The 16,810-nt window shown below is 34.8% G+C and overlaps 1 protein-coding gene across 1 annotated transcript in view; it reads right to left on the bottom strand.

Moving 5' to 3' along the window:
* Positions 1-16,810, bottom strand: part of cul1b (cullin 1b) — a 173,229-nt gene that overhangs the window by 101,769 nt on the left and 54,650 nt on the right. The window contains exon 7 of the mRNA XM_039753311.1: positions 2,114-2,277. Coding sequence (XP_039609245.1) covers positions 2,114-2,277 — 164 coding nt within the window. The remainder of the gene's footprint in view (positions 1-2,113; positions 2,278-16,810) is intronic.

Raw genomic sequence — 16,810 nt, 5'->3', positions numbered from 1 at the left:
TGGAACAATTTAAGTTTCGAACATCTGAAATTTGAATTCACTTGACTGATCTGTTAAATATTACTATTTGTAATATTTTTAAGACCTAGGCTTCAAAAATGAATAGATTTTTTGGATGAAAAAAAGCTAGAAACATGTTTCATGTATGAGTGTTGGAACCAATTTAAAACCTCAATGATTTACCTCATTGTATAGATAAGAACTATACCTGCAAAATAAAAGTACCTGTATAAAACAGGCACTTATATTAAAAAATAATGTGTGCTGTGAGATAACAATGCCATGTAGTACAGCACAACATAAGTGGCCAGTACAAGTAAATCCATCTGAGCAGCACTGCTGTTACCTGCATAAGCAATGAATACTTAAAGAATACAAATATGTATTTTGAAAAATTATCATCATGATATTGCAGTGAAATACTTATATTTACTGATCTCTGTTAAAGCTCTTCTATTCAAACGCTTGACAGACTTGAGTTTTGTCTCTTTTGTTACTTCAAGGATTAGTATATCCACAACTCATACTAACTCCTACTTTCTCTGCTGTTCTTTTTCCGATTTTCTGTGGTGGCAATCTGTGCCACCACTACCTGATCAAGGCACCACGCAGTCCCTACATTGATGGATTGAGAGCTGGATGTGCGCTTGACCATCATCATTTAATTCTTCCATGTGAAACCTGAAGACCATGAGGACTGATTTAAATTTATGTTAGGTAGAATTTTACAGATTTTATTTTTTTCTCCAGCCTTTGGAGTTTTTTTTTGTTTTTTCTGTCCACCTGGCCATCACACCTTACTTTATTCTTTGTTACGTAGTATTGCCTAATCTTATTTTTATATATTTTTTTATCATCCTGTAAAGCACTTTGAGCTACATCATTTGTATGAAAATGTGCTATATAAATAAATGTTGCTTTTGTTTGTAAAATACAGAAACAACAATATAAATTGCTAACTGGATTAAGGGAAAGAATAGAAAAACTAAGATGATCTAGAAGCTTAGTTACTTTAAAATCAAGTCTGTGAATTTGTTCATTACAGCAAACATATTAGAAGGAATTCTGTCAATATATTAGCAGACTACAAAAACTGTGCATTACTTCATTACTTTGTCCCATTATCCTCCTAAAATAGATGGAAGGAAAGAAAAGGAAACTAAAGGAAGGAAGGAAAAGTGATATTATTCTTAAACTTTAAGTTATATAGTATATCAGAAGATTAATACTTGAATATAAAAACGTCTTTCGGAACATTCATCTTATATCCACAATTTGACCTATAAAGCGTGTTCCTTCAGGATGTTGAATACAACAGCTGTATGATGCTATACTGTTTAGATGCATAGCATGTTCTGGGGATAGAAGGTTTCATGTGTCAGATGTCAAAAATCAGGGACAAAGAGAAAAAAAGTAACAAAAAACAATATCTCAATCATTAATCATGTAACCCCAGAGGCAAAGAAGAGTATGACCCATAAAAGAAATGTGTTCATTAAAGTACTATTTTACGTGAAGTTCTCCTGAAGTTGCAAGAATGCCAAAACACTTTGCCACACACAAGCATATTAAGCTATATATCTAATGCATATCTATTTATATAAATTACTTGTCAAACCATATATACTTAAATTAAAACACTTCAAAGAAAGTTCATCTGATACAATGAGCACAAACTACACAAAAAGCTACAACTAAAAATCTAAATAATTGTATAACGCAGGCTACAAAAAATATAAATATTAAATAAACCAACTTTCATTTGCTTTGTGAAACTAAAATCATATAGATATACATTAAACAAAAAGTTATTAATCATTAAATGTATAATTATTTTGCCATCTTGTAGTATTAATGGCTGAGCTAAACTGTATAACTGTCAATCGTAAAGCTACAACAGTTTCTATCTTCCTATGTGTCTTTGCAAATTACTGGCTCGAAAAACTTCATGGCAATCCTCTTACCAATATATAATGGAAATCTAGATCTTTAAATATACATTGTTGTCTTTCAGCAAGCACCTATAAAAAAATAACTACATAGTAAAATAAATGTAATTATTTTAACATTAGGCTTAAACACAATTTCTGATCTAAGATCAAATTTTTCTTACTTTTTTCATATATTCCGTAACAGGGTTTTGCTGCAGGAACTCAGTACTTTCCCTTGTGTAAAACCGCTCTGTGTCTGCCAAGAACTGAGATTCAAAATATTCTTTGTAGACAGATAATGTAGGTCCCTTAGCAAAAGCATCATCCTCATTTAGACCAAGTTCAACTGTTTAAAAAAAAATAAATACATATTTTATCATTGTTAATCCTGATTGTTCTATGAAAGTAAAGTGTCCCACATTTTCTAACCTGCTTATTCCAAAGTTAAACTCAAACATAGGCATTCAGCATTAAACAAACATATTAAACAATATATTGCATTGATTATAATGACTTTCAAAATATAAATCACCAAAACACATAAAGAACCAAGTGAAAGAGGATCAATAGTTTCCAAATATGTAATCAAATTGAAGGCCAAATATGCAAAACTAATATAATGAAGGTCTTTACACTATATTTATTTAGTTTCTTTAAACATTCATCATCTATTGCATTATTTTTTTAACATTTAAACTCAAAACATTTAGAGAAAACACAGAAGGTAAAAAAATCAAGTTCTTTAAGATACACATTTCTGTACAAACAGATCACAATGGTACACTTTACTTTCATTAGCTAAATCATTTTCCCCTGAAATTTCCCAATACATATTGCATATGTTTATGTCTGGCATTTATTTTTCTTAATTGGAGTTGGATACAAATCTATTGAAATGTAAGTTTTTTTTACTTTGATACATTATTTTTTTATTACCAACTGCTAGGTTGTTTTTTCATGTACTGTTTTTGTCACAGTACAAGTTTCAGCAACTAAGTATATGGCTGATGTTTTTGTGCAAGGTGACTTACAAGATCAGGATAAGTTACAATATTTTTAACTTCTTTTTAACAAAAGAAGCAAATGCAGGTTCAGAAATTTTCACAGGGTCACAGTAGGCAGAGACAGAAATTTAACTGGCAACCTTATGACTTTAAAGTCAATTGCCTTAGACTACACCATTCTGTCTACCTAATAATGTAAAACAGAGTGACCATAGGCTGAGCTGAACTGGGCTAAATAATAATAATTCCAGTAATTCTACAATTTCTCATTTTGCATGAGCATTGTGTAATGTTTTGTAAAATTTCCCCAAGTTGCATCAACATCCATGGACAACAGGCTATACTGAATAGCAGACTTACAATAGCAGCAGGGGACCATTCCAGGTGAATTGTTAGTAGTCCTGGTCATTTGGCGTGCCTTTAAGGTCTAATATTTATCTGGTATATCTACCAAGGTGAAATATCTTGCATGGTTACTACTGAGCAACATTCATGGTTCCTTTAAATAATGGTCAAATCTCCTAGGTCATGATACAGCAAAGTAACAAACCATAAAATAACCACTGTGACATGTGAAAGTCTGTAATACTAATACATTTCATTTATACAGTGATTTATTCATGTTTTATACGTTCCTATGAACTTATGAAAATTACTAAAAGGACAGCAGTTCTTTTGACCCCCTAAATCAATGCTAGTTTGTGCACCAAATAAATGAAGGAAATTTACCTTAGCTATCTTTAATCCTGAAACAGTAAACTACTAAAGCCATTAAAAGATCTGACCAAATAAAGTGTAAACTATAATCAATAATGTATAAAAACAGATGGGGAAAACACCCTTTTTTGTAGCAGTATACATTAATTATGCATTAATACAATAAAAGATGCATTCTTCCCATCAGGAAATGCACTGCCTAACTGACCCGGAATAAAAGTGGCGGCTGAAATGAAATGCCTTCATGTGCTGTTCCAACATTTACCACTTACACAAAGCAGAGTGGTCTGCAAACCCAGATACTGTCAATAGGGAGGTAAAAAAGGGAAACAAGGGAGTGGAAATGCACTGGATACAATTTTGCCCTATATCTTGTACCTATTAAGAATACATGATTAGGATGTTTTCAATAAATACCTTTAAATGTTTTGTCCTTTTAAACTTTAAAACTAGATTCACAGTGGTTGTAGTAGGGGAAAACATTGTTTATGATGAAACAGATCCGATGCACTGTGGGGAGGTGGGCTTGATGGCAAGGGACAAAATGGAGAAGCAATGACTAACAAATGTAATAAAAAAAAAAAATAGGATTGTCACTTGGAATTGAAATTGGAAGTACTAAAGTGAAAGAAAGTAGCTGTGTGAGCCAGATCATGGAGAGTACAGGCACACAAATATTTAATAGGCATAGTAAAAGAATGACATTTTTCTGGTGGGCAAGCAATGAAAGCAATATTGTGGTAATGTCTGAAAAATAGGCAAAGAGGTGGAGGTGAAGAGAGCAAGTAAGGTTGCTGAATTTCTTAAAACAATTAAAACAAGTTCTTAAAACAATAATGTATATAGGCTCACCTGAAGTAACAAAAATAAATACATGTTGATTAGGTGTGACATCCAAGGTTCCTCATAAAGATGGTATGTACTAGGTGGAGGCTCTAAGTGAGTTCACTGGGGCTTTGGATTTGGTATAAGGAATGTAGAAGGCCAGCGGATACAGTAGTTTGGTGATACAACGCAGAAAGAGAAATGAATTGGTATTTGAATTGTGAGTAAGTCTGGAGTTGAACAAAAGGTGGGCTGAGACTTGAAGTGGTATGGAAATGCTAAAGTAGAGAAAGCAATAAAAGAAAAAGGAGATGATATAAGAAGTTCCAGAAAATAAAGGTGGAAGTCAACAAGACATTTTATAAGGAAGTAAAATATTAGAAAAGCAGTTGTGAAAATTCATGAAGTGAAAAAACAGGGGTTTGCAAGGAAAATGAGGAAATGAAAGGAAGGAAATTCTGCTACCTAAGTATCGATAAGAGTAAGAGGTGCAGCATGGATGAAACTTTGGAAGCTGTGACCTATTCAGTAGACCCTATGTCACTGAAATGTTTATGAAAACTATGCGAGAAATAGTATTCTGAGCGGTAATTACGTGTGGCAAGTGAAGGCAGAACAGGAAACAGGTTGCAAAGAACAAAGATGAGAATTATCATATGGGTGTATGCATGAAGTGTCAGTGCGTAAGAGAAAGACTTAGCAAGGAGGCAATATGCCTTGTGGTTGGGGAAAACAGACTAAGCTAGTTTTATGAAGCACATCTTAAAGGATGACTGGGTACGGAGATACTGTGATGGATTTGGAGGGGATAAAGCTCAGACAGATGCAGAAGACAACATGGCTGCAGGTGGTGGCATATGACAAGAGAAGAATAGATTTCACCTCAAAGAATGGCCAAGTCTGTGGAGAGTGGACGAAAAAGATTTGGGGACAACTAACCAACCTTGGGGTAAATACAAAAAATGTCCACTCTGTAGAAGATAACAACGATGAGGATGAAAATGATAATCTCTAAAACATAAGGTCTGTGGGATAAAAAGGTAGCCAATGGTGAAGCAAAAATTCGACAAGCAGTTTCACATGGCCATTATGGGCATAGTGGATACCTTTATACTTAATTTAGAAAGATCATCTATAACGGCATTGTTTTACTCAAATACAATCCTTATGTTCATGGAGTAAGCCTCACTGATTGTGCAGCTAACATAACTTGAAAATGGAAGTTACTGACCCCAATTCGCACACTACATGAACTTTGACACAGGGACTGCTTTTAATCTTTGAGCTTGTTTTATTAACTGATCAGCCCACTAAAATAAGCAAAATAAAGTAAGCAATGGGTAAAACATAAATAACAAGCTGGTTAAGTTTACATATGATACTAAATTCTGCATTATGTAAAGCACTTTGAGCTACATTTTTTTGTATGAAAATGTGCTATATAAATAAATGTTGTTGTTGTTAAATTGGGGGAAGGGCAGGTAATCATTAAGAAAGTAAATTATACAAAGGGCCTAGACAAAATATAGGCTTGGACAAACTGTTGGCAGATGTTAATAAACGCAAAGTATTACAAATAGGAAGTAAAAATATTAGCTTTCAATAAACAATGAGAGGTTTAAAAAGTGAAAAGTACACCTCATGGCGACCACCATGGAAGAGTTGTGGACTCATCCGTCTACATGCAGGCAGTGCACAGAAGTGATCAAGAAGGCTAATAGGATACTAGGTTACACACCCCAATATATAGAGTATATGTCAAGGGGGATTGCTGGTTATACTTAAGGCAATTTCACATTCAGTCCATCTGTGCTGAATCAGATGACTAGTTACCTTGTTCCAACCTCCAGTTAGTTCATTTGCATTTCAATTGCAAGCTTTCAATCAAACCAGAAGTTAACACTCAATGGACACATAGTGGATTTATTATTCTTTTTTTAACAGAAACAATTTTCCTTTATTCAAAAGCTGCATTTGTGCACAAACATTTGCAATTATAATGTGGTTTGTTTGGCAATAACTAGAGTACATGAAAATTATGTGCTACCTCACATATGCTATAGAAAGGGCATGTTTCACATAAGTGACTACTCAGAAAATGGCAAAATATACTGAGAGCACACAGTGATGTGCTTTGATCACATTTAGACAGTACAGGTTATATTTCATTGTTGGACTCTGTGCCGTTACTCTCAAGTAGCATACTACACACGTGGACAAAATTGTTGGTACCCTAATCTGACAAAAGTAATAATAAATAAAAATTCTATGAAATTTAACCAATGAAAGTCAGACACTGATTTTCAACCATGCTTCAACAGAATTATTTAAAAAAATAAACTCATGAAACAGGCCTGGACAAAAATGATGGTACCCCTAACTTAATATTTTGTTGCACAACCTTTTGAGGCAATCACTGCAATCAAACGATTCCTGTAACTGTCAATGAGACTTCTGCACTTCTCAGCAGGTATTTTGGCCCACTCCTCATGAGCAAACTGCTCCAGTTATCTCAGGTTTGAAGGGTGCCTTTTCCAGACAGCATGTTTCAGCTCTTTCCAAAGATGCTCAATAGGATTGAGGTCAGGGCTCATAGAAGGCCACTTTAGAATAGTCCAATGTTTTCCTCTTAGCCATTCTTGGGTGTTTTTAGCTGTGTGTTTTGGGTCATTGTCCTGTTGCAAGACCCATGACCTGCGACTGAAACCAGGCTTTCTGACACTGGCCAGCACATTTCTCTCTAGAATCCCTTGATAGTCTTGAGATTTCATTGTACCCTGCACAGATTCAAGACACCCTGTGCCAGATGCAGCAAAGCTGCCCCAGAACATAACAGAGCCTCCTCCATGTTTCACAGAAGGGACAGTGTTCTTTTCTTGATATGCTTCATTTTTCCGTCTGTGAACATAGAGCTGATGTGCCTTGGCAAAAAGTTCAATTTTTGTCTCATCTGTCCATAGGACATTCTCCCAGAATCTTTGTGGCTTGTCCACATGTAGTTTGGCAAATTCCAGTCTGGCTTTTTATGATTTGTTTTCAACAATGGTGTCCTCCTTGGTCGTCTCCCATGAAGTCCACTTTGGCTCAAATGACGACGGATGGTGCGATCTGACACTGATGTTCCTTGAGCTTGAAGTTCACCTTGGATCTCTTTAGAAGTTTTTCTGGGCTCTTTTGTTACCATTCGTATTATCCGTCTCTTTGATTTGTCATCAATTTTCCTCCTGCGCCACGTCCAGGAGGTTGGCTACAGTCCCATGGATCTTAAATTTCTGAATAATATGTGCAACTGTAGTCACAGGAACATCAAGCTGCTTCGAGATGGTCTTATAGCCTTTACCTTTGACATGCTTGTCTATAATTTTCTTTCTAATCTCCTGAGACAACTCTTTCCTTCGCTTCCTCTGGTCCATGTTGAGTGTGGTACACACCATGTCACCAAACAACACAGTGACTACCTGGAGCCCTATATATAGGTCCACTGACTGATTACAAGATTGTAGACACCTGTGATGCTAATTAGTGGACACACCATGGATTAACATGTCCCTTTGGTTACATTATTTTCAGTCTTTTCTAGGGGTACCATCATTTTTGTCCAGGCCTGTTTCATGAGTTTATTTTTTTAAATAATTCTGTTGAAGCATGGTTGAAAATCAATGTCTGACTTTCATTGGTTAAATTTCATAGAATTTTTATTTATTATTACTTTTGTCAGATTAAAGTTATTTCTGTGAACCTTTTGAGTTTTTCTTTCATTAACTGAAGGGTACCAACAATTTTGTCCACGTGTGAATATGAATATTACCTTAATATTGTTTATATAAAATCACATTTTTAATATTTAAAATGTAATATCTAGAATAAGCAGGAAAACCAACATAAATAAGCACAATGAACAAGTAGAAAATGTAAATACTAACCAATTTATTACAGTAAAACCATGAAAAAAATCTATTAACAGATTAAATATATAATTCCACCTATCATGCAGTTAACATACATAAAAGCATATATATTTTATAAAAAGAAAACTATTTTTAATAAGAGGAAAATTATTCATGCAAAAAACACAACTGACAGCTAATAATGAAAGATACAGTGGTGTGAAAAACTATTTGCCCCCTTCCTGATTTCTTATTCTTTTGCATGTTTGTCACACAAAATGTTTCTGATCATCAAACAAATTTAACCATTAGTCAAATATAACACAAGTAAACACAAAATACAGTTTTTAAATGATGGTTTTTATTATTTAGGGAGAAAAAAAATCCAAACCTACATGGCCCTGTGTGAAAAAGTAATTGCCCCCTTGTTAAAAAATAACCTAACTGTGGTGTATCACACCTGAGTTCAATTTCCATAGTCACCCCCAGGCCTGATTACTGCCACACCTGTTTCAATTAAGAAATCACTTAAATAGGAGCTGCCTGACACAGAGAAGTAGACCAAAAGCACCTCAAAAGCTAGACATTATGCCAAGATCCAAAGAAATTCAGGAACAAATGAGAAGTAATTGAGATCTATCAGTCTGGTAAAGGTTATAAAGCCATTTCTAAAGCTTTGGGACTCCAGCGAACCACAGTGAGAGCCATTATCCACAAATGGCAAAAACATGGAACAGTGGTGAACCTTCCCAGGAGTGGCTGGCCGACCAAAATTACCCCAAGAGCGCAGAGACGACTCATCCTAGAGGTCACAAAAGACCCCAGGACAACGTCTAAAGAACTGCAGGCCTCACTTGCCTCAATTAAGGTCAGTGTTCACGACTCCACCATAAGAAAGAGACTGGGCTAAAACGGCCTGCATGGCAGATTTCCAAGACGCAAACCACTGTTAAGCAAAAAGAACATTAGGGCTTGTCTCAATTTTGCTAAGAAACATCTCAATGATTGCCAAGACTTTTGGGAAAACACCTTGTGGACTGATGAGACAAAAGTTGAACTTTTTGGAAGGCAAATGTCCCGTTACAAAAGGAACACAGCATTTCAGACAAAGAACATCATACCAACAGTAAAATATGGTGGTGGTAGTGTGATGGTCTGGGGTTGTTTTGCTGCTTCAGGACCTGGAAGGCTTGCTGTGATAGATGGAACCATGAATTCTACGGTCTACCAAAAACTCCTGAAGTAGAATGTCTGGCCATCTGTTCGTCAACTCAAGCTGAAGCGATCTTGGGTGCTGCAACAGGACAATGACCCAAAACACACCAGCAAATCCACCTCTGAATGGCTGAAGAAAAACAAAATGAAGACTTTGGAGTGGCCTAGTCAAAGTCCTGACCTGAATCCAATTGAAATGCTATGGCATGACCTTAAAAAGGCGGTTCCTGCTAGAAAACCCTCAAATAAAGCTGAATTACAACAATTCTGCAAAGATGAGTGGGCCAAAATTCCTTCAGAGCTCTGTAAAGGACTCATTGCAAGTCATCGCAAATGCTTGATTGCAATTATTGCTGCTAAGGGTGGCCCAACCAGTTATTAGGTACTGGGGGCAATTACTTTTTCATACAGGGCCATGTAGGTTTGGATTTTTTTTTCTCCCTAAATAATAAAAACCATCATTTAAAAACTGCATTTTGTGTTTATTTGTGTTATATTTGACTAATGGTTAAATGTGTTTGATGATCAGAAACATTTTGTGTGACAACATGCAAAAGAATAAGAAATCAGGAAGGGGGCAAATAGTTTTTCACACCACTGTAAACACAGAGCAGTCTATGACTGTCTGAACAGAAATAAAAGAATGAGAATGGCGACACTAAGGGGAATATTACAGAAAATACACCCAATCAAGTGACCTGTTTAAACCAATTGGGTAAAATGCATTTAATTTAAAAAGTTAATGCATTTATCTACAGGACAGTAAGTTGAGGGTTTGGTTTTACTATTTCAAAAACAGTGAACCTAAGGTCTGAAATTTGTGGTTACCAGTAATAAAAGTGTCCAGATAGAGGATGTTAAAACAGATTTAGTACTAAATATTCCTTTCATGTTCTGCAATATGATAGCAAATAGAGGGTAAGGTTTTAACTATGCACAGCAGAACTACAATTAGATCTGTACTTGAGATAAACGTCGCCCTGTGGGGTGGTGATTAATTTCCCTTTCAAAACAGTTGCACAACAACTGCAGTGTAAACAGGGAACATGTCCAGGGTAATGTACTATAATTAGAAGTAGTAACAGGGTGAAAGGAAATCAAAGCACACAATAATTAACTACATAATTGTGGAGATGCCGATCACAAGGAAAAGCAAAAACAGGTGCTTCAGAGAAACTAGGATGTAATTTTAATATATGCCAATATTTCAGGAAGTTGAATCTAAACTGATTAGCATAGCTGGAATATATAAGATTGCAAACAACTCTGTTAGTGGTTGTATGTTTCACCTGTGGTGTAAGTAATAAATTCCTGTTAATGGAAACGGTACCTTTGAGCACCATTTTGCAGCTAGCTTCACAATGTTCTCTATCCAGAAATCGGGATTTCATATCCTTATCTTAACAAATGAAATCATCCTATTCTGAGCAAATTTGGCAAATACAACAAAACCGGGATACAGGTAAATTACTGAACAGGGACCTAGTATGAAAATTAGAGATATGTGATAATATACTATAGTCATTTGTTTTCCAATATAAAGAAAATTTAAATGAGTAATTCTGCACATATATACTAATATCTAAAAAAAAAAAATTACAATGTGATTAAGTGTAAAAGATGGATTAGAACCACAATTACTTAACATATCTAATGAAAATAATGTAAGTAATCTAATGTGCCCTTCTAGATCAGAAATATGAATATAATAAAGCCAAATTACTAAATGATCAATGAATGGGTTATTTGAAGAATAGATTAATTGTTTTTCAAATTTGATACATATAAACTTGCAATGCTAGGGCTAAAGGCTGCACCCATCACAACTCATGTACATATCACGGCAGAAGTTGCTATTAAATACAAATAAATTCTATCTTAAAGCAATATGCAAAAGTTGTACAATGAAATTATCCAGACTGCTTTAGTAAGCAGAAAGTTGTAATAACAGATTTTGAATTATGTTCAGGGCAGAGTCTTGGGGGATAATGGTCTATAATGAAGCTATGTCCATGATGGACAAAATAAAGCCATCTTGATATGCAGTATCCTGTAGATGACATATGAAATGTGTCGAGTCTGTGATATAAGAATGTGACTATGACACAAACAGTGAGATATGAAAATGAATAAACTGGGTTAATGGTTGCAGTACTGACTTTACAGCAGAAACTACAGATTGGTCTGGCAGCTTATCATTCTGTGTATTTTAGGTAAAAGTTTAAAAAAAAAAAAAGAACAGGGACGTAAGGACATCAACAGAAAATAGGAAACATATGTATCAGACATGTAGAGTAAATTACTAAGTAATGTGTTAGACAATGGTACTTTAGGTAACTTCAAAACTGAAATTGATGTTGTTTATAAGAACAGGATTGCTGATCTTATTCAAAATCTCTTCAGTATAATGTAGGTTTGCATAATGCTCTTCACTGAGTACAGTCTTAGTTCTTGAACAATTTTACAGCTTTAACAATATAAATCATACGTCATTTACATCCATAAAGACAAACTATATAAAACATACAGTAAAAGAGAGCAATTTTTGAAATATCAATCTGATTAATATATCGTGACAATATAAGCCTATTAAAACTGTAACTGAGATATGACAAATTGACAACAATGAAAGAGAGGAAAGCAAAAACTCCTTCCATGAATATTTCTGGAAAAAATAAACACTTAGTGGTATATGGTCAATTTTAACAGACAAAGTCAGTTGTGTGACCTAAGCCAAGTGGATGACACCTCAAAGAATTCTAGAGCATAATTATGTATTTGGGACGGTTGAATAAGAAGATGAAATCCTTACTACCTTAAATTCTAAGACCGCAAGACACTTCTCATTTGTAAGAGTACTAGATTGGCACCGTTGCAATACCACAGCAGAAGACAAGCAGTAACAGTTCATAATGATGGTCATGCTTTTGTTCTTGTACACATGAAAAACACACAGAAATGCAATATGAATAGATAATCAGCAGCTCTTACCAGATTATGCTAGCCTGGGTTTAAATGCTCAGACTGATAGGATAGCTCTTACAGAAGTAAATTCCACACCTTTTGGGCCCTACGGCTGAAACTTAAAAATGCTCCTACTGCTTTATTAACCTGAGGAATTGTTAGTAGACTGGCTTCTTGAGATTATAGCATTAATTCCAGTATTTATATATTGATGAGTCTGGATAAGTGAAGAAGATTTAGCCATTTAAAAGCTTTATATTTAAAAAGAATTTTGAACACAACTCTAGACTTAACTGGAAGGTAGCATAAAGACTTAAGAACAACAGGCATGTAGTCGTAGTTCCTGTTTCTAGTGATGGCTCTTGCTGCACCATTTTGAAAGAATTGAAAGCTACAAGCAGACACAATTTGAACAGTTTGCGAATAATGCACTGCAACAGTCAGTTTTACTAAAAATAAATCGATGAAATTGAATTCTCTGTATCATCCATAGTTCTGAAACATGTTAATTAAATTTTAGGGTGAAAAAAATTGGCTATAGACAATGTTGTAGTTGTTTAGTTATTAATGATAAAAATAATGCATTAATTGCATACTCATTGCATAAAACTGATATAAGGTCATGTCACTTTTTCAATCTTTTTTATTACCTGTACTATTCCAACCAGTTAATACAATTTTATTAGTTTCTCAATTCAAAGACAATCAGTTATCACTCATACAATCGTTCAATTCCTTAACACAATTAAGTGTACAATAGGAGAAATGTTGCTTGGTGTGAGGAAAAGTTTATAGCTAAGTATAATATACATGCAGGCAATAGTGAATTTTATGTTTTCTAACTGTCCCCTCCAGTGGCAGTATGTAAAATGAAACTAGCCCCTTAGGGGCGATAGATACTGTAGATCGATAGATAGATACTTTATTAATCCCAAGGGGAAATTCACATAATCCAGCAGCAGTAAACTGATACAAAGAAACAATATTAAATTAAATAGTAATAAAAATGAAAAAAAAAATTAAAAAATGAAAAAAATAAAAAAATAAAAAAGCAGACAATAACTTTGAGTAATGTTAGCATTTACTCCCCCGGGTAGAATTGAACAGTCGCATAGTGTGGGGGAGGAACGATCTCCTCAGTCTGTCAGTGGAGCAAGACAGTGACAAAAGTCTGTCACTGAAGCTACTCCTCTGCCTGGAAATGACACTGTTCAGTGAATGCAGTGGATTATTCATGATTGACAGGAGTTTAATGCCCGTCGCTTTGCCACAGATGTTTAACTGTCCAACTTTACTCCTACAATAGAGCCTGCCTTCTTAACAAGTTTGTCCAGGCGTGAGGCATATTACTTCAAAACTACCATATATACTCACGTATAAGTCAGGTCTTGAAACCCAAAAAAATCAATCATTAAAAAAAAAACCAGACCTCGAATGTGTGCTCCGTGGTTACTCTCTCAGGTGGGTGTTAGCATATCTTTATCTCTTGGACCAATAGCGTGAGTTTTCTGCATTTGACCGTATAATTTCTGATTTTTTTTTAAATGTCGGTTATATACAGGGCGACACAGAAAAACGTGAACTTTTGAAAAACACAATAAAAATGGAAGAAATCCAACAAAAAAAATTATTGACAGCAATTGAACCACTACAACTTGCCTTTTAAGAGACAGTAATCCAAATTATCAATGTCTGAAAATTACGTCCTGTAGATGGCGTCCTCCTGTACGTATGCATTCTTCCAATCTGCTGTTGAGGTTCCCCAATGATCGGTGCAACATCTCAGCTGGGATACCATGAATTTCGTCTTGAATTCTTTGTTTCAATTCATCCAATATCCTTGGCCGAGTCGTGTAAACCCGACTCTTAAGGTGGCCCCACAAGAAAAAAAAATCACAAATTGACAAATCCGGTGATCTTGAGGGCCAGGGAATGTCACTGAATCTTGAGATGACACAGTTACCAAACAATTCTCACACAGCTGCCATTGATTGCCTTGCAACTGATTACTAATTTACTAAATGGCGAGATTGTTTACAGCTCAAGGTCCCTGTTCCGCAGTGCTGCCAACTGTACATGGCTGCCACTACGCATTTCAAAAGTTCCCGTTTTTCTGTGTCACCCTGTATAACCAAAATTATAAAATATCAGAAATTATGCGGTAAAATCAAGTCCGACTTATCCGCAAGTATATACAGTATGTGACTGTGTATGGGGGGACCTCAATTTTTTCTGAATTGTTAAAAAAAACAAAAAGCAATATGCTTGTCCCAGCATTTCTTCCATTCCTGGAAACATTTCCTGTACTCATTTTAAGTTACAGTGTGTCTACATCTCCTGTGACTTTTTTTCTGGATTTTTAACAAGGTAGCAAATCATCCTCCCTTCAGTCTCAATTTTATTTTTTCAAACAAAAAAGTTACAGGAAGTAACATCTGGTGAATTTGGGTAATGTGATCATCAACCAAATTATTTTTGTTCAGAAACTCTTTAACCGATAAGTGCTGTGTGCAGGTGAGCTGTCTTGGTGCAAAATTCAGTTTTGTGTGTGCCACTGCTACGGATATTTTTTTTCTCCTGTTGCTTATCTGCAGACACTTCAGCATTTTAGTGTAATGTTAATGATTAACAGTCTGTTCTTGGGGAAACTATTTAAAAAATTCATTAATGTCAAAAAACATGATCATCATTGTTTTGAAATTTGAAGAAAAAAAAAAAAAATCACCTCCACGATTGCAGAATAAATATCAGAAATTTGCATCTCGATCAGCTCAGCACAGTGCCATTTGGCAGACTGAGTAACAACATTGCAGGCATGCAATGCAGCATTGTTGATAACGTCACCCTCTTCCTATGCTATTGACCAATTCTGGGAATTTGTGGGTCCCCTTTCATATATACACATTCCATTCCTGTGCACAGTGAAATTGGTAAGTATTAACTTAACCATACAAGAACAGCATTGAGCACTCAGTGTAATTTTCAAGTCTATTTAATGGAAGACATTGGTTAATGATGTCAGGGGCATTGCAAGATAAGTGTAGCATGTCCTTTATCAGAAGGCATTAAAATTTCATTGACAATATGAGTTATGTCAGTTTTGTTCTTTAGCTGGTGGACAAGTTAAACTGTAAGTGAGACTTAAGCTGCCTGACAACTACTGTGTTTTTTTTAATTAAAACTTTACAGAGAAGAGGAAACTCCTTATAAATGTGGCTAGATTAGCATTTTTGAATAATGATGTGTTATGTTTAGTACATTATTGACTGGTACAACTGCAAAAGAATAATGGGGCTGCCAGAACAGTAATTAATCTTTTCAGCAGTTTAAAGAACAGGTTTTCGGGCTTCATGTTGTAAATGGCTTTGATTCCCTGTTTTTGTATAAAGTTACAATTACTAAGGCAGTTGATTAAATATTTGGCAAATTGAAGCTACAATACAAATTCTGAGAAAGGAATATGAAATATGGGATCTTCAAACATTCACTTTATCATTAAATAAGTTCATAGAATCTATTCTGCTAATGTTTATATGAATTTTGAAGTGCAGTTGATTCTTCCCCATTTGCCATTCTAGCAGCTGTTCAAAATAAGCACTCCACTTTTTTTCTGCTTTCATCTATTAATCTGGTGTAGTATTCAGAAAAAAAAAAAAAGTTGTTTATACCTTTTAACACTGTCTGCCATCCCAGCAGTAAGAACCTGTAACCTTGTTCTTAACCTACATTCAAGTTTTCTGAATTCTTTTTTAAACGCATGAGTGATCTCTTTAAACCAAATTTGAGTTTTTCTTTTGTTTATGTTTTTTCTTTCCCCATAAACACTATTTATGAAGGAAGGTTACAGGCAAAGAAGATCTAGGATATCATTTGCAGAAAGCCAATTTAAAGACTTCAATAAAAGTTGTAATTAGGAAAGTAAAATAACCATTTCCACTTTTGAAATAATTTATCATGTCACTGATTTATGGGACTTGCTTTAAACAAGAAATGTTTTGACAAGACAAAGCTACTCAGTTCAAAAAGACGTGTCAACTCCAGAACATTGAATGTGTCAAAAAAAATGTAACTTCTTTTCTGTTACCATGCAAATCAGTAAAGATGTTTGTGTGAAATAAAATATTTTCTAGAGTCGATAGGATAAAATTGTGTATTGGATCTTTATACCCATGTCTTTCAAGTCCTGCTATTTTTGTGAGGTGAAAAAAAAAAAAAAGGGTGAAAACATGTTTACTGTACATTCGGCAAAATCAACTGACTTGTGCTT

This window comes from Polypterus senegalus, chromosome 5 (assembly GCF_016835505.1).
Source record: "Polypterus senegalus isolate Bchr_013 chromosome 5, ASM1683550v1, whole genome shotgun sequence".
NCBI classification, from domain to species: Eukaryota; Metazoa; Chordata; class Cladistia; order Polypteriformes; family Polypteridae; genus Polypterus; species Polypterus senegalus.
The sequence above is the reverse complement of the archived record's forward strand: the minus strand, read 5'-3'. Positions and strand labels throughout refer to the sequence as shown.